The 23,339-nt window shown below is 54.6% G+C and overlaps 9 protein-coding genes and 1 non-coding gene across 10 annotated transcripts; 5 read left to right on the top strand and 5 right to left on the bottom strand.

The window, feature by feature from the left end:
* Positions 1-854: 854 nt before the first annotated feature.
* On the bottom strand, positions 855-1,627 carry C8A04DRAFT_37178 (replication factor A protein 3; the record flags this gene model as incomplete). Its single annotated transcript, XM_062783796.1, has 3 exons — positions 855-922; positions 1,148-1,250; positions 1,478-1,627. 3 exons carry the CDS (start codon positions 1,625-1,627, stop codon positions 855-857), a joined length of 321 nt encoding a protein of 106 aa, XP_062637127.1.
* A 3,012-nt stretch (positions 1,628-4,639) lies between these two features.
* C8A04DRAFT_28539 (uncharacterized protein) lies at positions 4,640-5,422 on the top strand (the record flags this gene model as incomplete). Its single annotated transcript, XM_062780676.1, has 1 exon — positions 4,640-5,422. One exon carries the CDS (start codon positions 4,640-4,642, stop codon positions 5,420-5,422), a length of 783 nt encoding a protein of 260 aa, XP_062637126.1.
* A 1,910-nt stretch (positions 5,423-7,332) lies between these two features.
* Positions 7,333-7,650, top strand: C8A04DRAFT_28538 (uncharacterized protein; the record flags this gene model as incomplete). Its single annotated transcript, XM_062780675.1, has 1 exon — positions 7,333-7,650. The coding sequence occupies one exon, from the start codon at positions 7,333-7,335 to the stop codon at positions 7,648-7,650; it is 318 nt and encodes a 105-aa protein (XP_062637125.1).
* A 1,038-nt stretch (positions 7,651-8,688) lies between these two features.
* Positions 8,689-8,780, bottom strand: C8A04DRAFT_t72. The gene has a single exon. It is a non-coding gene; the product is annotated as a tRNA-Phe (tRNA).
* A 760-nt stretch (positions 8,781-9,540) lies between these two features.
* On the bottom strand, positions 9,541-10,225 carry C8A04DRAFT_12063 (Alb1-domain-containing protein; the record flags this gene model as incomplete). Its single annotated transcript, XM_062777206.1, has 2 exons — positions 9,541-10,073; positions 10,192-10,225. 2 exons carry the CDS (start codon positions 10,223-10,225, stop codon positions 9,541-9,543), a joined length of 567 nt encoding a protein of 188 aa, XP_062637124.1.
* A 539-nt stretch (positions 10,226-10,764) lies between these two features.
* On the top strand, positions 10,765-13,047 carry C8A04DRAFT_28536 (uncharacterized protein; the record flags this gene model as incomplete). Its single annotated transcript, XM_062780674.1, has 1 exon — positions 10,765-13,047. The coding sequence occupies one exon, from the start codon at positions 10,765-10,767 to the stop codon at positions 13,045-13,047; it is 2,283 nt and encodes a 760-aa protein (XP_062637123.1).
* Positions 13,048-15,003: 1,956 nt separating this feature from the next.
* C8A04DRAFT_28535 (triose-phosphate transporter family-domain-containing protein) lies at positions 15,004-16,530 on the top strand (the record flags this gene model as incomplete). The annotated part of the gene is made up of 5 exons (XM_062780673.1): positions 15,004-15,083; positions 15,201-15,268; positions 15,338-15,343; positions 15,431-16,056; positions 16,144-16,530. 5 exons carry the CDS (start codon positions 15,004-15,006, stop codon positions 16,528-16,530), a joined length of 1,167 nt encoding a protein of 388 aa, XP_062637122.1.
* A 2,743-nt stretch (positions 16,531-19,273) lies between these two features.
* Positions 19,274-19,962, bottom strand: C8A04DRAFT_12119 (complex proteins associated with Set1p component shg1-domain-containing protein; the record flags this gene model as incomplete). The annotated part of the gene is made up of 2 exons (XM_062777220.1): positions 19,274-19,729; positions 19,786-19,962. Coding segments are annotated over 2 exons (633 nt in total), but the record flags the coding sequence as incomplete, so codon positions are not given.
* Positions 19,963-20,640: 678 nt separating this feature from the next.
* C8A04DRAFT_12082 (uncharacterized protein) lies at positions 20,641-20,997 on the top strand (the record flags this gene model as incomplete). The annotated part of the gene is made up of 2 exons (XM_062777212.1): positions 20,641-20,674; positions 20,753-20,997. 2 exons carry the CDS (start codon positions 20,641-20,643, stop codon positions 20,995-20,997), a joined length of 279 nt encoding a protein of 92 aa, XP_062637120.1.
* Positions 20,998-21,482: 485 nt separating this feature from the next.
* Positions 21,483-22,937, bottom strand: C8A04DRAFT_37172 (uncharacterized protein; the record flags this gene model as incomplete). Its single annotated transcript, XM_062783795.1, has 2 exons — positions 21,483-22,322; positions 22,380-22,937. The coding sequence occupies 2 exons, from the start codon at positions 22,935-22,937 to the stop codon at positions 21,483-21,485; spliced, it is 1,398 nt and encodes a 465-aa protein (XP_062637119.1).
* Between the last annotated feature and the right edge of the window lie 402 nt (positions 22,938-23,339).

The following is a 23,339-nucleotide window of genomic DNA, read 5'->3' as shown; positions in this document are numbered from 1 at the left end:
CGAATCCAGTTGCAAAAAAGGCCTGCTTGGCTTTTATGGGTTTAATTCGCCACTAGGGGTGTACAACACGCAGGAGCATTCTACAGCTCAGGTATGTATGTGATTTGGGCCGGATGTTGGGACCGTTTCGGCTGGGTTCGAAGAGATATCCAGATGGTGGTCTGCTATACCTGTCTCTCCGTCTCTCTCGCAATATGCTTTGACGGGTGGGAAAGGCTTAGGTGTTCAATACATAACGCTCATAGTCTCGTCCTGTTTCCCCATTTGTTAGTTTCTAAGAGCAGTCCTGGCGGCGAATCTAAATGGTTGAGTCCTGGGCTTGCTTCCCTTATGTAGCACGGGTAGACCACAAGCTTTACTCGAGGCACTCTACCACAGTTGATACAAGGCAAGGCTGCTGCAAATGTCCACGGGTTATCCGGGGTCTGTGTCGTTGGTTTAAGAGACAGCGCTGAATTAGATGCTCATGGCTCAACGGTCCGTTCGTTCCCCCACTCCGCTGCTCAGCCCACACACTCTCTATCTCAACCCTTTGTCCGCCGCCCCCTCGCCGTTACCGTTACGATTATACACAAGTAGTTTCCGACGCCGCCCCCGCTTCGCCGGCACTCGATTCCGGTACCGGTGCTCGTTGTGGCATGCGGCCGTCCCTTCCGCTGCCTTTCCCGTTTCCTTCCAGAGAGGGTCTCAATGCACTACCACGGGTCCACCTGCGCGAAAGCGGCAAGAGGAAGCCAATAGGCAAGGATTCAGTTAAAAGGGGAGGGCGCCCGGCAACTTGAGATCTCCACGGGTTCTTGGCTGTTTCCGTACGGCAGCGTCGATCTCCCGGCTTTGACGTACTGTCAGCCGGCTTAATTGTAGATAAACAAGTCCCGATGTTGGTGGGACACCTCGACAACGGTGTTGGCGAGGGCGTAATCTAGTTTCAACACAAAAGGAGAGACGTTAGGGCTCTAATTCGTCCGTTATATCAAATTTCCCTTCAAGCATGGAAAGAGTGACCGCTAAGCAGAGTGGGAGGGAGGTAAAATCTCAGCCCTGCCATTATCTTCTTTGCAACCCCGAGCAGTGACAAGGCGCGGTTTTACTGCAGGGAAAGAACTGGATGATGATGGGAGAAGGAAACAAGAGGCTTTTCACTCACCTACGCCGGTGCCTAGATCAAGGGCACTGAGTACCCTGACGGAGAGATCAGGGTTGACTTTGCCGATAATCTGGGCGCCATTCCCAGCAAGGAGATGCGCCTCCTATTACTGAAGTTAGTAAAAAAGCTTTTTGTTTTTTTCATATTCCCTTTCCATCTCCTGGCCAGCTCGGCCGGTGGGTACTCTCGCCCGAGCCGCCATCATCCCATCTTGCTCACCCGTCGTCTTAATCGCCCCTTGCCGTATTTGGGGCTAACGACCAGACTAACACGATGGGAAGAAGAGGTAGGCAAGGGGGCAAACGGCAAAAGGAGTGGAGGGTTGCTTACGCGATTCAGGTGCGCCGTGATATTGCCGTCCGCATCGATAAGGGCCTCTTCTCCCCGCAACTGGATGACCTTTCCGACAATTATCACATTCTTGCCCACGTAAGAGTTGAGGTAGGCGCAGGTGATACGCGGGGTTGCAACTGCCTCCATGGTTGTGGCTTGGAGTCTCTTTTGTCACGGTCGGGTATTACTGGGTTCCTTTGGATTTTTCTCCCCTTTGACGTGTTCCTTGAGACTGGTGAAGTACTGGTGTTGAGCCGTTATTTCTCGAGAATCCTTTCCACAGTCCAGGAGGCCGGTTTCAGTGCTTGACGCGTGCTTGTGGGGGAGGGGCAGTCGCCCGACGCGTGTCCCCAAAAAGGCGAAGCCCAAGAACGTTAAAGTAGGGTCCGTGCGTCCAGACCTTGCTTGGCATTGGCCTTGGCTTGCTTGGCGTGTTCAACCACACTTCGCACTGATTCGCACACTGGAGTGCCGGGCTAAACCAAAAATGGCCGAGAGATCGATCGGACCTCGGACTTGGCATGCGGAGAAAACGCAGGCCCACCCACCCGACCTCAAGCCCGCCAATCATTTTGCCTCGCCTCAAGCCGTTGAGAATCGCTGCAGTTCTCGATCTTCCAGAAGCACGATGAGCTTGACTCCTCCTCCGGTACACGTGAACGCTTTTCAACGGGACAAAAACAATTGTTTTATTCCAAGCATTTAATTTTTTATTGAAGCAAATCTAGCGTATTTCCATCCAAAAATCCATGTTCTTTTCTTTGCGTTGCTTCCTTTTTTCGGCTCTTACTTCCGGATTAGCTGGTCCCCTGCCAGTTCGACTGCCGAGGTGGGCTGTGATTGACAGTGTCCAGGTCCGGGCATGCCCATGTGGCATTCCTCCGATTTGCTCTCTGTGTTAGTGTCGAGCAGCAGCAGTCAGCGTCGCCTAATATTGACCATCGGGATCGATATTCGGAGCTTTACATGTAGGTAGTACGCTGGCTTCCCGTCCTCTATGCGATATTGGACTTGAAAGTCTTTGGAAACGGTGGTTTGCACCCAGGTGCTTTTGGCAAAATGGTCACATGTCCATATTTCCGGCAGGAAAAAAAAGGCCTGGTAACTGGTTATGGCGGGACTCCCGAGGAAACTTGTTGGTAAGTTCGTACCTCCATCAGTTCCATGCAGCATCGGCTGCATCGCCCTCCCCATGTCTCAGTCCTGTCGTGTTGCTTTCGCTTCACCCACAGACGACACCTGGGCTCGCCTTGAAGCTTCACAGCCACCACAAACCACCACCCAAAAAGGCCAGTTCATGCCCGTTTCCTCTCGCGATTCGATGAGACCGGAGCTGGGACATCCCAACGGCGGTGCGGGGCTCAAGCCGGGCGTCAAAGCTCCTCTGCAAGGGAGTGCCCGGACCTGGGAAGGATCCCGAGGGTTCCACTACGCCGGGGCTTGCGGGGTTGCCATCTTCCACGCTCGACGCTCCTGCGAGGTTGACTGATACCTGCTCGGCTTCTTTCTACAGGTAAGCTTATCTCGAATAAACCGTTGTTCCTGCATCCCAGCCCTTCGAACCCTTTTTCAATGCTACGTAGTCTCCAGAACCGCGGGTCCCATCGCCTGACAGACAACGCACGATTCCCAAATCGCCACACTTCCCACCTGGAGTCCAGGACCGCATCGTTTCCAAGGCAACTTCCCAACCCGCCTAACCCGTCTTTAGCCATCCTCGCCATCCCACACCACCACCAACGCTGACCGAGAAGCAGCCGACCACTCGTACTGTTGTACAGACTAGATGGAAGTTGGGAGCTTCTCGTTTCGGCCTCCCGGCTCTCCGATTGCTCGAAGCACGGAAAGTGCTCGGCCCAGAACCCGACCGGCGGGGGTCAATTTAGGGCCCGTGGCGTGAAATGGGAAGTGGGGGTGTGTGGTGTCGTGCTCTCGATGCATCGATTGGGGACTCGCTAATCGAGATAGCAGGCTCGGGCAAGCTACCTGCACTCTTTGCTATGGCCAAAACAATCGGGCAAGCGGCAGACCAAGCCTCTGGATGCCCCCCATTTTTTTACAAGACGAAAAAGGATAGGTAATTGAATCAAAACAGAGAAAAACGACAAAAAAGAATAAATCAAGCCATGGGTAGTCATAAGAAGATCTTAAACACCAATACTATAACGATTTAGGTATTAGGCTTCTAGGTAGCTATTCTAGTTATAATCGTCAAAATCTGTCAAGATTGAAAGGCAACGGCGAGCGCTGGGGGAACAGGTGTGCGCACTGTGGAAGCTAGGTGCCAGGGTAGGTAGTTTCTGGGTCCTATCCATTCGACCGTGGAAGCTCTTGGTGGCAATGGGCAGGAAAATTTGGCCGCGAGGGATGTGTCTGTGGGCGTGTCGGACGCGAGGGGAGCGGGAGTGAGGGAGAGTTAGCAGGAACCTTACGCTCGGTGCTCTAAGCTCAGGATGGTGCTCAACTTCCCCGATGGAGGCGGGGTGTGCGGCTAAGCTCCCCGAACATGCGTTTTCCATTAGCTGGAGTAGAAATGACATTGAAGACATGATCTCCTCTGTTCAGAATGAGGGAGATATTCGATTGGCACTGGGAAGAAACCCAGTAGCCTCTCTCCGACACTGTCCATGGAACCTTGTCCCGAGTGATTTCGTCCCCGTGCCCGACTAACAGACCGGGACCTATGTCTTTGTGTGCTCTTTCTCCCGACGCCCGCTCCCGCTAGATCTGGCACTGTTTCTAAGTTCCAGGCCACCTTATCCCCGCTCGAGGCTCGGACCTAAAGCCATGTCCCCCCTAGACGCCCAACCTACATTCCCATCGGGCATGTGCCGACCGGCACCTTGAGATATCTTTGGTGCCCAGAGCAACTATTCGTTGGGGCGACTTAAATATAAATATAAGTACACTCGCTCCGCCAGCGGTTTCTATCTGTCGGCCACTTTTGTGTTACCACGCTACCACACGCTCTTCCCAAAGAGTTCATAAAACTCAACCAGTAAGTTGACCACATTCGTGAGCCTGGTCTAAGACGTAGGCAACTAATTATCGCTTGCTAGACAACACCCGGATCGAAAAGTACGGTGTCGTGCCTATCTTCTTATTGTAACCAACCACTCTCCTGCTCCAGACCACCTTCTGTGAAACACGGTTTCCACCATGGAGTCAGGTCAGACTGGTAGTTACTTTGACTTTCTCAACCTCGACAACGCCTCGAACCTCGACAACGGCGGGGCGTTTTCGAGCCCCGACGTGGAGCAGAATCTCAGCACATTCACACTGGGGAATGGCGAGCCGTTTCTGAGCCCGGGCGTGGGGCAGAATGCCAGCACATTCAACACCCCTACGAATGATTTCTACCGATTGTGCTCCAACGGAAATTTCCCCCCGGAGCAGCCTATGTCGGCGATCCCCCGACGCAGCTCTTGGGCCCATATCCTCAAGCCGGCCCAAGGAACGGCCCCGACCCCTCAGAGCAATGCTCCCACTTTTCAGGTCGGGAGCACCTCCCCTGAGTCCCAGTTCCCGGTCCCGGCCCCTCAGAGCAAGGCTCCTACCGTTCAGGTCGGGAGCAACCCCCCGGAGTCTGCCTCGCCGGAGACTGCACCCCCCCCGGCCAAGCGCAAATGTCGGATTTCCAAAAAAAGTGATACCGAGACCCCCGAGGACCCTGAGAAACGGCTCAAGTTTCTTGAGCGGAACCGGATCGCTGCCAGCAAATGCCGCGAGAAGAAAAAGATCCAACAACGTCTGATGGAGCAGCGAAGTGCTGCTCTAGAGAAGGAGAACGCGGAGCTGCGGGCAAAGATTGATGCCTTGACGGCGGATGTTCAGAATACGCAGAACATCCTCATTACGCATGCTAAGTGTAATGATCCCAACATTGATTGTTGGTTCCGCCGAAAGGCGGAGCAGCTTGCGAACGGGAATATGCAAGTGTAAGACTTGTTGATGTCTCGGCTGCGAGTTGCCTGGGTGGACGGTGAAAGCTTAATATAGCTAGAGTTAGGTAGATCGCCTCCATACCAGTCTTGGCTGCAATTGAATCAAGTTCCTCTTCTTCTGCTGACCATGTACTGTACCTCTCCAACATCAGTCGTGATACATAACGGAAGTGCCTTGAATCACGTGGCTCCCAACGTCGCGCGCGTGAGTGCAATACATCGCCCAAAAACACAATGTAATTTGATTACTATCATGGGTTAAACCAACAGGCACTATACACAGGCTACAGCGGGTATAGGACCGCTCGACTTATCTTTAGATCACAGTCGCATTTCCCGAGGGTCATGGATGGCTACGCAACTACGCCACAAGGTGGCGTCACCGCCGCCTGCTGGTCGGAGCTCCTGAGATAAAAATTACGCCGAATAGCCTCAAATGCTGTGGCTGAGATCCTGAGATAAAACTAGAGTAGCCTACTTTCTAGGCGTGCTGGTGTGAGGAACTGGCCCTATGGCGGAATACAGATAGGCGTTTTATTGTGGTATTGAGAAAGCTTGCAGAAAGAGAACTATCTAAGGGAGTGCCTCGGGCTGGCCTCCTTATATCCTAATGATCCCCCTCCACTTGGTGCACACATCGGGGGCCGGCGCTCAACGGGCTCCACTCCCGGCTCGGGCCCGGCTCGGGGCCCGACCAGAAGCGGGCCGCCCCACTTGGGTAGGCTGTCTCGGAAGAGGACTGCCCGGCCACGTATCTTCCAGGCCATCGGCCACAATCAACATTTACCAAGATTTGATCGAATGTTAATGGTTTGGATTTGAGCTATTTGTTTGAGTGTGCCGCTCTTTCCGAGGTATGGAAGTTATCTGTGATCGCAAAAACGGCAAGATCTACCTCTCCCAGGCCTCCTACTTCGAGAAGATCTAGTGTATACCTTAGCCACGAAGAGGAAACGACCAACCTCCCCAATAGGGAATGAAGAACTGGTCCTATACGAAGGGACGGCAACCGTAGCCGAGATCACGCTATGTCAACGCAAGGTTGGGTCAATCTTGTTTAGTCCGGTCGTCACCCGACCGAACGTAGCCTTTACCGTTTCACGACTTTCGAGGCACCTCAACAATCCAAGCCCGGAACACCACCACGCCGCCGCCGACCGCGTGGTATATTAGCCCAACGAAACCAGACACTTCGCTCTTCAACTTGGTGGCGGGGCGGGCATGGAGTTCGCCTACGATACATCATTTACAGATAACACCATCGACCGGAAAAGTAGCCAAGCCTTCATCATCAAGCTGTTCAGCAGCACCATCGCCTAGCGTACTAACAAACAAGACACAGTTACCACATCGACCACCGAAGCCGAGCTCCTTTCCCTCGCTCAAGGTACCAAAGAAGCCATTCAAGGAACTAGGCGTTCAACTACAGAACGAAACCCTCGCGATCCAGTACGACAACAAACAAAAAATTTACCTAATAACCAACGAGGTCGCGACCCTCCGTCCCAAGCTCAGGCATATGGACATCCACAACCACTGGCTACGCCAAGAGGCCGAGGCAGGAAGGATCGAGACCACCTACACAGAAAGCAAGAAGATGATGGCAGATAGGATGACAAAGGCCGTATTTGGACCAAACTTTGCAACATTCAGGGAGATGATTGGCCTCGTGGATGTCGCTGGTCGGATCGAAGAAAGGAGAACAAAGGAAACGATCATCGAGAAAAGGAGGAAGGACAAGAAGGCGTGGGAGGAACGAGGTGTCGACGGCGAAGGCGTGGTGGAAGACTCCGCCATTATGTCGTTCTAACTGTCGATACCTCGTCTCCTCAACACCCATCCAAGTCCACCTCCTCAGCCCCAAGTCACCCGCCGCGCCATCTGTACGTCGTACATGACAACCGAGTCATGTACACAGGTCACCAAGCCGCCGCGGCCGGGTTCTCCAAGTCGGCCGCCGCGCCATCGTGCGCCGCAGCCGGGGGAGCACAGGAGAACCCGGCTGCGGAATCGGCGCTACCAACACTGACGACACCATCGACAACCGGATCGTGCCGCCAGACCGCCGCCGAGGCCGCCCGCATCCTGACGGTGAAGATCGATGCCTTGACGGCGGAGGTGAATCGGACCCAAAACATCCTGATCACCCATACGAAGTATAACAATCAGAATATCGATTGTTGGTTCTGCCGAAAGGCGGAGCAGCTTGCCAACGGGAATGTATAAGTGATCAAACACATTTCCAAATTGGGGAAGTCGTCGTGGGTGTCAACACCACCATATCACTGTGACTCAATAAACCTTGTCCGGTTCAAGACTGTCTTGAAATTTAGGGCAAGGTCTAACTATAGTAATTGAGACCATTTCTTTGAAGGATTGCGAGTAAAAACGGGCATGAACTCCCCACTTTGGTGGTGATTTGTAGTGGTTGGCATACTTTGCTGTCTGACTTGTTCTGTCCCTCACCTGGGTGTCTCAAGGCTCTGGGCTCGGGTTGATTGAGATGTTGAACCGGGGTGGACATTTCACCTCAGAGGTAGAAGCGTTGTTTTTCTTTTCTTTTTCGTTGGTTCGTTGAGTTACCGAGATTCTGGACAAGGGTCCAAGTATTAATATTAGCTAGCGGACGGGAGTGAAGCTCCCGTCCTTCTTTCCTCAAGCAATCAATCACGTTTCTTTCTTTTAGTACCTTTGACCGGAGGGTCATCTGCCCAGAGGGGCATCGCTGTTCTTGTAGTCCAGTTGTGGTTGTCAGCGCTGTCTCGATGTTCCATTGAGCTAGTTCTTCCCCCTATTTCCAAGTCACGTGACCACCGTAGGGGTGTGTGTGTGGTTGGTGTGTTTGTGGGTTAGCACAGATTCAATGCCCGAGGTGATTCCATATCCTCTTCATGTTGGGGAGTCTTAGGATTCTCCCGAATGTTTGGTTAGTTCAAAGAGCTGAATCCTTCTCGGGAATCTAAAAGTGGGTTCTTATTATGTCTTCCTCTCACTTTCGTTTGCGTCGAGGTCGTTGGATCCATGCTTCTCTTGGCGTGGGGGTTCGAGCAGGACTTCAACCCTATGAGGTTTGTGGTGGACAGCCAAAATTGATTCCACCCCTCACCTCAAGCTCTAGAAAAAGTGCAATTAACTGATGGCGCTGGAATAAATTTTGGACTCCCCTATTCAGTGCTTTGTACGGATGTAGCTTCGGGTTCGCTAACTGCAAGCAAAAAGCTGGCTCGGTTTCGAGAGGTATTGGTGAAAAAGAAAAGTAAAGATTGCGGTTTATGTGGATCGAACACATGACCTTCAGATAGAGTTCCCGAAGTTTTGGCTTCAGTCTGACGCTCTCCCAACTGAGCTAAACCCGCTTATTGAAATACATTTTACCATCTTCTCGCATAATAAGGGCGGCGCTCAACACATACTCCGGGAGGTGGTAACGTGAGCTTTGTTCCACACACCCACGCTACAACCATCGAGTCTGTATTTTCTTAATTCCAAATAACCTGAAGGTATGGTCACATGCAAAAGTCTGCTGCTGTTGTAAGACTTTGATTTAGGTAAATGGAAGCAGTCGGGTCGACTGGAAGTATCAGCTGAGGGGTGCGAGGATAAACTATGGGAGACCCATTATGAAACACCCCAAGCGCTCTATCGCGTGCCTATCGACCGTTTCAATTAAAACTCTGTTAAATATATTTCCTCAAAATCTCCACCTTTTGCTTTAATATACCTCACGAACGTTGTGGCTTCCCCTCGAAGGTGGGAAACTGCGCGACATATGGTCGCGGCCCTTTGCCGCGCAAGTAACCCAACGGTTCACAGCTTTCCGCCTTGCGAGTGTGTATTCTGGCTTTCGCTAGGCCCAATACCGGACCGCATGGGATACCTGTCCATCCCTTTAAAGCTGCTTGGTCTCCTAATGTCAACCATCCTGGATGTTCCCCCTTCCCCCCGGTCCTCATCTAAGTAGCCGGGATTGCTCATGGAAGTGTCATCTACCTGAGCAACAGCAGGCCTATGGAGCGACACGAGAATGCGTTCCCTTGCAAACACTCTCGTTTGTAGTTGCGGCAGAACTCGTCTTTAGCAGAGTCCTTTCATCTAGCTTAGCACCGTAGCCCAGCCTCACAGAATTTCCTCTTCCTGTTCAGTTGCCGAAACCGGGCCAGCGATAGGCGCCGCCTCCAAAACGCTAACGACCTCCCCAACCTCCTCTGCCCCGGCCATTTCCTCGTCGCCATCATCCGCATAAAACGCCTCGACCATGGCATCTTCGTCCATCTTGGCCTGGGCCTTCTTGCTGATTTTGACGGGTTCCTCGTGGTCAAAGGCGTCTTTGTTGATCTCGTCCCAGGTCTTCTTACGCGAGTGAATGACTCGGGCGTGGCCCTTGCTCTTTTGTACCTTAACCGCTGTGCGATCCATAATAGCCTCGGCGCGGTCCATGTTTTTCTCCTGTCGCCGCCGCGCTTTGCTACTTAACATTGCTTTGCGGCCCGACTTGGCCTTCTTGGTGATGCCGCTGGCATGATGGGTCGCGAGCACGGTCGGACGCCGGTCGACAGATTCTTGTGGTAGCTGGGCATTTTTGAGGGACCTGTCGGTGTTAATACTAGGGGAAGTCGCCCGGCGGGCGGCGCGGGAATGTATTGATGGCCCTGGGGCGAACAAGAGCGAGAGGCCTCGTGTTAGTTACGAGAAACAGCTAAAAAAAGAAGAAAGCAAAGGGGAAAGAATGGACCTTGAAAAGCCCCGCTGTTCTGCATTGTTCCATACCTCTCCTGCCCTTTTGAATAACGCCTTTTGCCATGTCGCGTCTGGCAGCCTCGAACTCTTTTTTGTTATCAGGATGTTGGCTTTTGCTGGCTTTCTTATCGCGGGGAAAATTTCCTTGGAGAACCGTTGCTTGGTGGGGTCCGCGCCCTGTCGCCCTGCAGGGGAAACTCCAGCAACAACCTGACCCATGTGCGCATGACCCCACCTAGAGTTCAGGCGGCCAATGAGTGCGTCAGCTGAAGAGAAGCCAGCTTGTTGGAGGCGTGAGAGCTAAGGTTCCATTGTTTCCTTGTGACAGGAACCTTCAAGGAAGCACATGCGTCCTCGCAATTTCATCCTCTGCTTCTTATATCCTGGGAGACAGTTGCAACGCCGGCTCCTCGTTTGCCCATTTTTTGATGAGTAGAATCACTCTTTGGACGGCATGGCCTTTTTGTACCCTTCACTGTTTTAATTTCGATTGACCGCTTGATTGAACCAGCTCTCCAGGCTATTCTCATCCATTTGCGAGGCCTCTCTTCCCGCGAGACGCAGCTCCTTCCGTCCATTCAGGGCCCTATCCCCACCACAGAAATGCATTCCAATACGAAACGCACCCTCGTCAGCAATTTCAACGCCTACGGCAATTTTGATTTTTACCAACAACACGTCAATGGAGGACTGCGGGCCCGGCTTTCCAGCCCAAGCGTGATCGTCACAGTTGCTCTCGTTGCCGTCACGATAGCATACCAGACGGCACGCCAGCGGCGCCAGCTCCCCTCGGTTCTTCAGATTCTATGGGACATTGTGATTACTCTGGTTCCGGCTCGCCTCCTCTTTGCCATTGATCAGTTTTTAAACGCTTCACCCGCCCACATGCTCCGCACGCAGCAGCCGCGGACTCGTGCGGCGAAAAGTGAGGCGCTACAGAGGATTCTGGGACTCAACGATGGCCGTGGGATTATCGGTTCCGTGTCGGAGGCTGGGCGCAAGGGCTTGAGCAGTCTGTCTAGCGCTGCCATGGGAAATAACGCGTCCTTCGATACCCCACCGGGCCTAGGAAACTACGACAACTCCTGCTACCAGAACAGTATTCTCCAGGGTCTAGCATCCCTCAAACCCTTCACACCTTACCTGTCCGCCGTTTCTCTCGAGCGACGGCCTGACCTATCGCCAACGCGAACCACCGACGCGCTCCGTGAGCTGTTGGCGAAACTCACCAGCCCTTCGAGTAATGGGAGGACCATTTGGACGCCTAAGGTGCTCAAGAATATGAGTACCTTTCAGCAGCAGGATGCTCAGGAATATTACTCGAAACTGCTGGACCAGATCGATAACGAAATCGCCAAAACCGCCCGTATTCTCGCAGATCCACCGGTTTTTGAGTCCTCCCGCCTGAGTTTTGATTCCGTGGGGACCAACGGGAGTGACGATAGCGGATATGAGAGCTTCCACGCACATCCCAAGCAAGGGTCAAACACCCGATTTTCTCGGAATCCCCTCGAGGGGTTGATGGCTCAACGGGTGGTTTGTGTGAATTGCGGCCACTGCGAAGGGTTGACTATGATCCCCTTCAATTGTCTCACATTAACGCTCGGCAACCTCCCCGAACACGATCTTTACGAGCGATTGGACCAATACACCAAGGTCGAACCGATCGAGGGCGTCGAGTGCCTCAAATGTTCGTTGGTGATGTGTCGGGATGTGATCAAGGCGCTGATTGAGCGCGCCGGAGAGTCCGCAATGCTCCAGGAGCGGTTGCAGGTTCTCGAAGAAGCTCTTGAGGAAGAGGCGTTCGATGAGGAGACGCTGACCAAGAAGTGCAAAATCACGTCAAAGTCAAAGACAAGTTCGACCAAAACGAAACAAGTGGTCCTTGCCCGACCGCCGTCCAGCTTGGTGTTCCATGTGAACCGGTCGGGGTTCGATGAACAGACAGGCTACATGTACAAGAACTCGGCCGACGTCCGCTTCCCTCTGGTACTTGATCTAGGTCCTTGGTGCCTCGGTAGCAAACATGGCCCCTTGGACTTGGAAAACAACTCAATTGCCCAGGACATGGAGCAGTGGATACTAGATCCCAAGGCGTCGATGGTATCAGGGGACCGGGAGCCGTCCAGGATTACCGGCCCGATTTACGAACTGCGCGCTGTTGTGACACATCACGGGAGCCACCAAAACGGACACTATGTTTGCTACCGCAAACACCCCTTCTCTTCACCACCGGGGATGGGCAAGCGTACGGAGGCACACGGAGTTAGCGAGGCGAATGATACGGACTCGGACGGGGACATCGACCTAGAGGAATCAACGCCGGGCCACGACGTGCAACAGACCCAATGGTGGCGCTTGAGCGATGAGACTGTTTCGATTGTGGACGAACGGACGGTCCTGTCGCAAGGTGGCGTGTTCATGCTGTTTTACGACTGTGTGGACCCTAACCAAGACTTGCTTCCGGATGTGAACCTAGTCTCGAACGGCACTGCAGCTAGGGCTGCCGAAACTGAGGCCCTCGCTGCGAGCGTTTCGGAGAACGACGTATGTCTCACGGGGAAGCTGGAGGTGCCAATGCAGCATGACAACATCTCACCAGCGCCACCAAGCTCGGCCATGCCCATCACAACGGATACGCTCTCATCGCGGTCGCGGATAGGGGAGACGATTGTTGAACGATCCCCTTCTCCGACACCAGAGCGTGGTGAAGTCGTTGAGCACACCCATCTGCTCGTCCGGGACTCGGACATGGTGGAGGAAGCAGAGATGCTAGAGACGAACGGTCAGGCACTAGAGCCAATATTCAAGCCTGAGGACGTTCCCATCCCGGATTCCCCTCCACAGGTTCCCATAGCCGACGCTCTCGAAGCCGCGGGAGCATAACCCCGGCAAGGACGCGACGGAGTTTCTGTGGGTTGCAATTTATGAATCTTATGCATAGCGAACGGCGTTTTTTTATTTGGGAGAGGGGGGTATACCATTGTCTTCCTCTGCTATTTCAACCCTGACTGAGGGGTGGATTGGTAGAGAAAGAGAGGGCTGCGTTCATTTCCTTATTTACATACATTCACGGAATTGGGCTGGTTTACATGGTTGTGTTCATGATTTCATTAGAATTGGGGTACGCCACGAGCGAAGGGACACCGCTGGGAGGAGTGGGCTTGCCGTTGGGGTTTGGTTGGAGAGTAATGGATTCTTCGGCGCCTTTTTGAGGGGCCACGGAAACTAGGACTTAGCGTCATAAACCGTTATGAGCTTAGGATACATGCTAAGATGGCCTCCTGCTAAAAAAAAAAAGGCAAACTAAGTTCGGTCCCCTTCGTGTCCCCTGCTACGTTCTCTTTGGAATTCATGGTGAGAACATAGTTAATGTGGCTGTGTTGTCTGTTGCTGTTCTGGACAGACAGTGTTGAAGAAGGAACGCTTCCTTCTTTCCGCAGCAACGGCGGTAGGGTCACATCGAGGACCCTGACAAAGTTGCCGAGTTGCCGTCTCCACCCCAGAATGTCGGGGTTGACTCTCGCATCTGGTACACTATTGGGCTGCCGTTGTCTCGGAACTTTACTGCTTGCTGCGAAGTCTATCGCCATCAAACTCGTGGTCATGTGAGAGACCACCCTGGAACTGTCGTACGTGTATCACCGGGCCTTCTGAAGACAGATTTGTTTCTCGCTCGGACAGACATCGAGAGACACAACGGCCCCCTTTCATCGTCAGGTCAATGCAATCCAATCTTCTCACAAACCGCCCAGCGCTGTGCCATCCTTCTGAAGGCATCGACAAGTGGACTGAAACACATTCGTCCGATCCTTGCCGCGCCGATGCATGGACCTTGGGTATTCGGAATGGCGAAGCTCTTTGCGAGAGGTCGTATTTGGTTGAGAGCCAAGGAGGAGAGGAGCCCAGAGCCGGGTCGAGTCAGCAAAACACGAACAGGGGTCCCCCTTTTTGGAGCGGATTTCCCACAGCTTGTTCCCCCGCAAACCAATGGGAGAAGACAATGCGTCCAGAGTTCCGGTTCACTGGTTGGCTGCCCCGCGCTTGGTGGGCCTTCTGGGCAGGCACCTGGCCAGCGCCCTGAGAGCGGCCTGCCCTGCGCGATCCTATTTTGGGACGATGCCTGCGCTGCAACGAGAGGCCGGGCCCAGCCCAAGAAGCAGCTGGTGCCCCCAGTCCGTCTTTTGCGATGGTTCTCCATTGGGGATGAGATCAAGTCAGCTTCGCGACTTCTTCCATTCAAATTCGACCTACAGCGCCCACTCGCCGGGTTTCACGCGCGCCGAGTACTTTTTTTTCTTTTGCTCTCTGTATCTTTTGTTGAGAAAGTGGTCTCTCGTCCTGTCTCGTTTCCGCAAAGCCTCCCTCCGCCAGTTTTGTTTCGCGCGTTTCGGACCGTCGACCCCCGACCCGGCGGACTCACGATACTACTCCATCGGCATCAGACCTTGCCTCTTTCCGTCGTTCGGGCCTGGCCTCCCTATCGCCGAAGCCTTCGCACAACGATACGATACGACGCACCACGAACGAAGCGAGACGGACCAGTGAGAGGACTCTGCTGTAGGAGTGCTCGTGGCGCAAAACTCAAAAGCGCTGCTGCGGCGAACAAAAAGAGGAGGGGGGAAGTCTTGGTAATAAATCAGCGGCCGTTGTTTCTCTACTTCCAGGGCTCGCGCCCTCATACGCCCAACGATTTACGAAACGAGAACAAAGGGAAGCGGAACCATAAGAAGACCGGGGAGAGGTTCGAATAATCACGGAGGGGTCTCAACTCAATTTCGTGGGCGACGTCAGCTTGACCGAAATTTAAGGCTTACGGCCAGTCACGGACTACGCAAGAAGATGGTCGAGGACGATGTTGAACGCCAGGTTGAAAAACCTCGGCCGGCAGACCGGGGGATACACGCGGTGTTCTATGTTGCGTATGTCCAGATATATTAAATTCCTGCGGAGTCCCGAGGACGGATGACCTCTAGGTCGCCAGGCTCGCCTGCGGCTTTGATTGAGACTGCATCATACTAACCGGGAGGTTTGTGTAGGAGTTGGATTTTCTTTTCCAACTTGACAATTCTCTTCAACAAATGGATTATCGATAGTCGGGGATTCCGTAAGTTTACTTCGTACATTGCATTCTGAGGCGGATTGGGAACATGAAAGACTAACCGGCTTATGATAGGATACCGTATGTCTACCCCTCACATATGCCTTTGTGTATCAAAGGCCAATTGCCCCTATTTTTGGTATGGAATTGTGACTAACACCGCGGCAGCCGTAATTCTCACATGCTGGCATCTTATCTTTGCGACCATCGCGACCCAAGTCCTGGCGCGAACAACCACGCTGCTGGACGGGCGTAAGAATGTCAAGATGACGGGGCGCCTCTACCTGCGCGCCATCGTGCCCATTGGCCTGCTGTACAGCGCCAGCCTGGTCTGCAGCAACATGGTCTACCTGTACCTCAGCGTGGCCTTCATCCAAATGCTCAAGGCCGCCGCCCCCGTGGCCGTGCTGCTGACCTCGTGGGCATGGGGCGTCGAGGACCCTTCGCTCAAGCGCTTCATCAACGTCCTGCTCATCGTCGCCGGCGTCGCTCTCGCCAGCTTCGGCGAGATCGACTTTAGCGTGGCCGGTTTCCTGTTCCAGGTCGGCGGCATCGTGTTTGAGGCTGTCCGGCTTGTCATGATCCAGGTCTTGCTTTCGGGCGACACGCAGAAGATGGACCCCCTCGTCAGCCTGTACTACTACGCCCCCATCTGCGCCGTCATGAACGTCATTATCGCCATTGGCTCTGAGGCGAATAAATTCGACCCGGCCGACCTTGCTAAGGCTGGCTATGGTCTGCTCCTGCTCAACGCCGCTATTGCCTTTCTGCTTAACGTTAGCAGCGTTTTCCTGGTGAGTTCCTCTTCTCCCCCCTTCCCCCCCCTTGCTGCCTCTCGTCTCCGAGACAAACAAGGCTCAAACCAGCTAACCGACTCATAGATCGGCAAAACCTCCGGCCTCGTCATGACCCTCACCGGCATCCTCAAAAACATCCTCCTCGTCATCATCTCCGTCATGATCTGGCACACCAATATCACCTGGCTCCAGTGCCTCGGCTACACCATCGCCCTAGCCGGCCTGCTCTACTACTCCCTCGGCTGGGACCAAATCGTGCTGCTTTCCCAGGCCGCCTGGGTCTTCGTTGCCAAGGCCGGCGGGGACTTCACCGGCAGCGGAGCGGAGCAGCAGCAAGGGGGGTTGCCGGCCGCTGTGCGGAGAACGCTGGTTATGGGTGTTGCGGCGTTTTTGGTGCTGTTTTTGGTCGGCGCGTTCTTTTACGGGGGCGGCGTGGCGGGTGCTGTTGGGGAACAGCTTGGCGTCGCATAGAGGAGGGGGACGGGCGACAAAAAGAGAGAAAGGACATAAATAAGGCGGGGTGGCTGTCTGGATGTGACACGATTGATATGGCATGGCATGGCGTTAAATAGGGGTTTTTGATTTCGGGACTCTTTTGGATTTTTGAGTCGTCTCCTTTTGGATTGACCTCAACATAACTAATTAATGACTCGAGGTCGAGAGCGACTCAGGTTTTGAACTGCCTTTGTTTTTTTGGCTTGCAGTGATGATTGAGCGTACAGACGGTAAGTTTTGTTTGTTGAATGCCTTGACAAACCACCCTGCACGGGCACATGTAATCATCTATTCAAACATTGCATATCTGCACTAGCAAAGATGTTGGGAATAATATCTCGAGGTGGTTGTCAGGTGGAACAGAAGATTTGGGTTCATATCACTGAGCATCACATCATTACATCATTTAACACCATAACCGCCGAGACGGTCGTCTAAGCAGACACGGACTCATTCCTTCTCGGAACGTATGAATGATATTTCGCTGTCCAATCCTTAAACTCCTTGGTTCTCTCTGAAATCATGATGCCCTCCCAACCCGCCCTTGACATTCCGTACACGCTGCTGATTACAAGTTACATCAATAAGGAAGGACGAGTAGGCCAGTCGACTGGGAAGCTTTTGTTTTCCTTGTTACTCTGCCTGTCTTGACGTCCGCTGGGGCTGTCTTGATTCCCTCTTTCTCGTTTGTCGAATTTGCGGGAGCAGCCGGAGAAGCCTTCGATGTTCTGAGAGCTGGCTTGAGTTTAGGCTGCTAGCCGCGACTTCTGCTTCTTCTACGGCTGGTCCGTCGGCTGCGGTCCCGATGGCGGTCGCGGTCCCGATCTCGGTCCCTGTCTCGGTCCCTGTCCCTATCCCGATCGCGGTCTCTGTCTCTGTCTTGCCGAGTTGACTCGCTCCGCTCGCGACGACTCCGACGATAGTCTCTATCCCGATCCCTGTCGCGGTCTCTGTCTCGGGATCGATCCCTGTCCCGATCACGGCTTCGCGACCGGCTACGACGCCGCGTTTCTCGGCGGTCATCCCTTGGTCGATCACGATCGCGGGACCGGTCACGCCTGTCTCGATCTCGGTCCCGGTCTCTGTCTCTATCCCGATCCCGATCTCGATCTCTTGGCCTGTCGCGGTCCCCGTCATAGCGGTCGCCGCCTCGGTAGTCCATTCGATCGCGGTCTCGGTCCCTATCTCTGTCCCTATCTCTATCCCTATCGCGGTCGCGGTCGCGTTCACGATCCCTATCACGATCCCTGTCTCGGTCTCTATCGCGATCCCTATCCCGGGTACGATCGCGGTCCCGGTCCCGGTCGCCAGGCATGTAGCGGTCGTGCTCATCGGGTTCGCGGCGTCGCTTAAGATCGGGCGACCTGTCTTCTGCGCGGCGGTCGTCGATACCCGGTACCGGCATGCCCTTTTCCCTAGCTTCTTTTTGAGCAGCCAAGTACGCCTTCGCTTCCTGCTCGCGTTTCTTAACCTCAGCCTGCTTCCATGCTTCTTTCTCATCGTGATTCAAACGGGAAGGAGGCCGTGCTGCAGGTGAGCGAGAGCGGCTTCGCGGCTGTCGCTCCTTATCTTCATCCTGGGCGGCCTTGTCCTTATCACGGTCCTTCTCCCGCCCGCGGTCACGGCCGCGGTCCCGCCGGTCGTTATGCGCCCGAGAATGACTGCGATCCCGTCTATCACGGCGGCCGCGATCACGGGAGAGAGAGCGACTCCGGTCCCGGCGGCTAAACCGTAGGCGGGAACGAGACCGGTCGCGCCGTTCTACCCTATGACGTGGCGAACGACTGCGGTCTCGAGTGTCCCGGCGATGAGAACGGCTTCTACCCCCCCCATCGTCGCCCTTCGCCGTCCGAGGCCGAGAATGGCTCCGTTCCCGCCGGTCCGTCTTGGTACGGGAGCTGCTGCGGTCTCTGTGGTCTTCCTTTCGGTCGTCTTTGCGGTCCTCCCTTTTCTCACGCATCCTTGATCTGCTCCTCCGGCGGGAGCGGCTGCGCTCACGAGTCCGTGGGGTACGTGAGCGAGCCTCCCTTCGCTTGCGACCGTCGTCCCTGGACCGGCTCCTGTCCCTGGTGCGGTGGACCCGGGAAGACCGCGAAGGGCTTCTGGTCTTCCTTCTCTCAAGCTTCGCTTCGAGGTCTTTGGCATCGCTTGAAGGGTTGGTTTCGTCTTCCTTTTTGGGTTCTTTGTTTTCGACCGGCTTCTTCGACTCTACAGTTGGCTTTTTGAGTTCCACCAGCTTGGGCTCGACGGCCTTCGTGGTTGAACGTTGAATTGGGTCAATGGCAGATGCAGGCTTCGTCCGCTTCGGGGGAGGGACCAGAGTTTCGTCGATTTCGAGTTCGGGTTGCTTCTTCAAGACACGCTTGCTTTCCCTAAGGAGGTCCGCTAATGCCTCTTGCTCAAGGCGTTCGAGATCATCCTTGCTGAGCGCCTTTTCACCTTCGTCTATGCCATCATCGGCAGAAGACTTAAGCCTGCTGTCGCGGCTGTCTCGACCGGTACGGTCCCGGTCCCTATCCCTCGAGCGGTCCCTTGGAGTACCTCGATAGCTGTCGTAACCCCGCTCGCGATATCGATCCCGATCGTGATCCCGGTCCCTGTCGCGGCGGTCGTGGCTCCGGTCCCTGTCTCTCCGGCTTTCGCGTTCCCTATCACGCTCTCTTTCTTGTTCCCTCTCTTTTTCACGCCGTTCCCGGCGCTCCTTGTCTCTCCGCTCGTCCTCCTCCCGCTCTTTCTTTCTCCGCTCCTCGCGGGCGGCTCGCTCAACCTCCCGCCTCTTCGCTTCCTCCTTAGCCTTGATCTCCCGTTCAAGCTGTCGTTTCTTCTCCTCCACGGCCCTCAACTCTTCCCGTACACGTTCCCTCTCGGCTCGACGAGCAGCCGTCTCGGCTGCGTATTCTTCATCTGTCTTGGAGCCGCGTAGTCGTTCTTCTTCGGCAACTTCCTCGCCTACTTCCGCGATACGTAGTTGGCGGATGTGTGCTTCGATGGCTTCGGCATCAATCAGCGCTCCGATGACCTCCTCCGCCTTCTGATAAACACCACCACGGTCGAGGGCGCCATCGATGAGAGCTGCGGCTTTTCGGCGGTCGAGAGTCAAGAGCTGATTCGGGTTGCGCTCGACCTCCTGCTCGGCGACTTCAAGGATGGCTTTGGTAACCTGAGCCTCATAGTCCTGTTGCCACATTGGTATTAATGCATTTTGGTAACTGCAGGGTTAAGGGCGCATACGCTAGCCTCAAACTTCTCCCACACTTGTTTGCGAATCGCATCGTAGCCGCCCTTTTTCTTAAATGAATGCGCCAGGCCCTCGATAGCCGTTCGTGTCGCTGATGGGAGCGGTAAATCGGAGGCCTTGAACTTTTTCGGGGCAGGAAGCGCAGCCCCAACGTCCACTGCGGAAGGCATACCGACGGCGGGTCAACGCCCTGGAAGGTCGTCGTTCCAGGCAAGAAGAACGGGAGTCGACGAAGGCTCCGAACGCATCAGATGCGCCAAAGGGAATCCAAATGGCGTGGCAGATCCTGTCGGGTCATCTCCAACGGCGCCCGCGGTCCGTAACGTGCGTTTGGTTGTTGCTTCTCGAGGAGTGAAAGTGCGGAAACAGGTCAAAGAAGATTGAAACGTCCCAATTGCGATACGCGATCGGCTGCACGCCGCGTTCAAGGACCCGCTAGAGGGATTTGGGTGGGGCGCTTGGAAAGCTTGGGCGAACTGAAGATTAACTGACACAGCCACAGTTTGGCGCCTCACCCCTCTCTCGAAGCACAGACCAGAACTGTGGCTGGCCAATTCGAGACCATCGATCAAGCCAATTGCCCGCAAACCAATCCCAACCCCAGACCACCACGAAGCTCCGAGTCGCCGTCGACAAGCTCATCGCGGGCGCCCACTCCACTCTCACCAACCAACCTTGGCTCGACCGCCGTAGGAAGAATTTAATTTCATTCCCTACGCGCAGCAGCAGCCGCCGACGAACGGGACCCGTCGCAACGTCAAACCTTCCAACCCAACCCGAGTCTCCGATCCGAGTCACACTACGAACGAAGCTCTTCCCTTTACACAACCCTCCCCCCCACCAAAAACATGGTCGGCAGAGTCGTCTTCTGGACAGGCTTCGGTACATAACCCCCTCCCCCGACAAACGATCTGAGTCCTCTAGAAACATAGCTAACTCCTCCCCCCCCACCTACCCTAGGCCTCGTCGTCCGCTTCTGGCAACTCGGCATCGAGATGCGGCCCTTCTTCAACAAGGGCTCGCTGTGGGCGTACCCTCTATTTGGTGCTGTGGGCGGTAGCTTTGGATACTGGCTTCAGGGTGTGGACGAGCGCCAGGCGAAAACACTGGCAGATCGCAAGCAGACGATTTTGGAGAAGCGCGCGCGGCGTGCTGAGCGCCAGGCTAGTGCGGCGGCGGCGGCGCCGACGGAGGTTGTTGCGTGAGAGAGATGGAATGAGAAAAAACGAAAGAGGGGGTCGTGATGAAGGGGGTTTGGCTGGACTGGGCCGGGGAGGGGTGGATTACGGCTCAGTGGAGATGGGCGCGATGAATACGGATATTTTGGCGGGGACTGGGAGGAGGGTCAAGAAAGAAGGGTGGTAGGACAGAAACCCTGGAAGAGATTACGGGTTTAGCTTGCTGCTGTACGAATCTAGGACAGTGAACGAGCCACCATAGTTAACGAGCTGGATTCAAGTGTATAAAATTATTTTGTCATTGCCCAAATGGCCACTCTGCTAGATGGATTCCCCGAGCCGCAAATAAACCTCCGCGTCCCGTCCAATCCTCGAGGTCATAATTCTCGATCTGGTGTCAACCAACCAGCTAGCTACTGTGCTAAGTTCCTATAAATCTGAGCCCAGATAACCACTGCCCCCGAGCCCTGCTATTCTCGCTCTACCCACTCTTGTCACCCTCTTCTCTGCGCCTAGTCGATCAGGGGATCTTCTTGTTTTCTGAGCAGAGCGAGAATAGCCTGGGCCGGCGAGTTGCCGCCGCCGCTCTCGAACTCAGTGACCACGCCAGTAATATACTTGTCGTGGGTGTTATCAAACAGTAACCGGAAAGATTCGGCCGAATTCCTCTCAGGGTCGATCTCGTTGTACGTGAGCGAATCGACCGAGACTCGGTCGCGGTCAAAGTTGATGGTCTCGCACAGCACAATTACCTTCACGCCAGCGTTTGCCGCCGACATGGCGACGTCGGCAGTTCCCGAGGGAGCGTGGAGTGAGCCATTGGCAAAGATGGCCTCCCCGCCGAGGAAAACGTTGGTTGCCGCCGCAACTTTGGGCCGCAGGCCACCCAGGTTGGGGGAATACAGCACGGGGATACCTGCTTGCCGCAAAACCTTGGCGAGGTCCTGGCCGCTACGCTCAAACGGATCATCGATCACCGTGACCTCGAAGGACTTGCCGTCTTTCTTAGCCTCGAGAAAGGTCTTCTCCACGAGCCGGTGCCGGCCGTAGGTGAGGAGCGTGTCACCCTCGTTGATCAGTAGGGCCGCATTCCTAGCGATGGCATACTCCGCTAGGTTGATGCGCTCATTGATCAAAAAGTCGATCCACTCTAAAAGCCCTTCTTTTGCCTCCTCGTCGCCCGTGTTGATGTCAAACTTGTTGATTTTCCCCTTTAGCAATCTGATGGCGTTGCCCATAGCAAAGCACATGGGCCGACATTCGGTAAGGTACTCGATCTGTGGGTTGAGGACGTGGGGAACAAAGTGCCGCGAGAGCGAGTTTCCTTTAGGTGTCTCGTACGACTCGATTACCTGGAGAGTGTCAGTGAGTAATGGTCTGACCAGGCGAGTGTCTCCGACAAAACAAACCTTCCGGAACGCCAAGAGAGTAGCTTGAAGACGGGATATGCTGTCACTGAGCGCAAATGTAGCCATCTGCTGCCCGACCGCTAGCACCGCAGGGTGCACATCCTTGTGCGCCTGGGACGTTGGTATCCGCTTTGCCATTGGAATGTGACTGAAAGCATCGGGGATGGTACTCCTAACGTCCTTCTCGATCGGAGCACCAGAGGGCCGCCTCCCACTAAACGATGGCCGGCGACCCTGTGAATGTCCACCTTTGCCTTGCGTTTGCTGTCCATCCGGTTTCCCCTTTCCTTTGCCTCCTTTCCCATCTGTCACTGCGCCCTTCTCTTGGACGGGGGACGGCACCGGAGCAGCAGCCCTTGCTTCTTTCACCTGCGCGCGCCTCGCAGCCTTTTCGGCCTTGGCCTTAGCCTTGAGCTGGGCGGGTGTGAGCTTCTCTCCCTCCGCCTTGGGGGCCGTTGAGTTGGCAGGAGGTGGTGCGGTCTTTGATCCATCTTGCGCGGGGGCCGCTGTATTGACGGGAGCCCCGGTATTCGGAGCCCCGGTCGTCTCGGCGGGCATTATTTCACGACCGGCGGCAAATAAAGTTATGCGATGAGGTTGGCAGGGAAATGGTTCCGGAACGTCCTGGATGGAATGCGCGGGGTTAAGGTCGCCGTGGAAACTTTCTCCAAAGTTGAGAACTTCTGTTCAAAAGTTTCCCAAGTCGAAAATCCAATTAGGATTGCGGTGGTCTTCTCTCCCCGAAAACACAATCGATAACAATCTGGTTCCCGGCGGCACGCAGGTTTTCAAGACTTCTTGTGTTTTGCTAGTCAGAATTTCATCATCTCCAGAATTGGAATTTGGGGAATTGAGTCACAGTCAGACCCAGCCTTGCCCCGCGCCCCGCCCTCATGCAAAGACGGCTTCCAATCAGAGGTTGTTACACCCCTGTAATTGCTCCCAATGCACAAAGCTAAT

Source organism: Dichotomopilus funicola (genome assembly GCF_033296635.1).
Source record: "Dichotomopilus funicola strain CBS 141.50 unplaced genomic scaffold C8A04scaffold_30, whole genome shotgun sequence".
In the NCBI taxonomy this organism is placed as follows: Eukaryota; Fungi; Ascomycota; class Sordariomycetes; order Sordariales; family Chaetomiaceae; genus Dichotomopilus; species Dichotomopilus funicola.
This window is presented reverse-complemented; position numbering and strand designations above follow the sequence as displayed.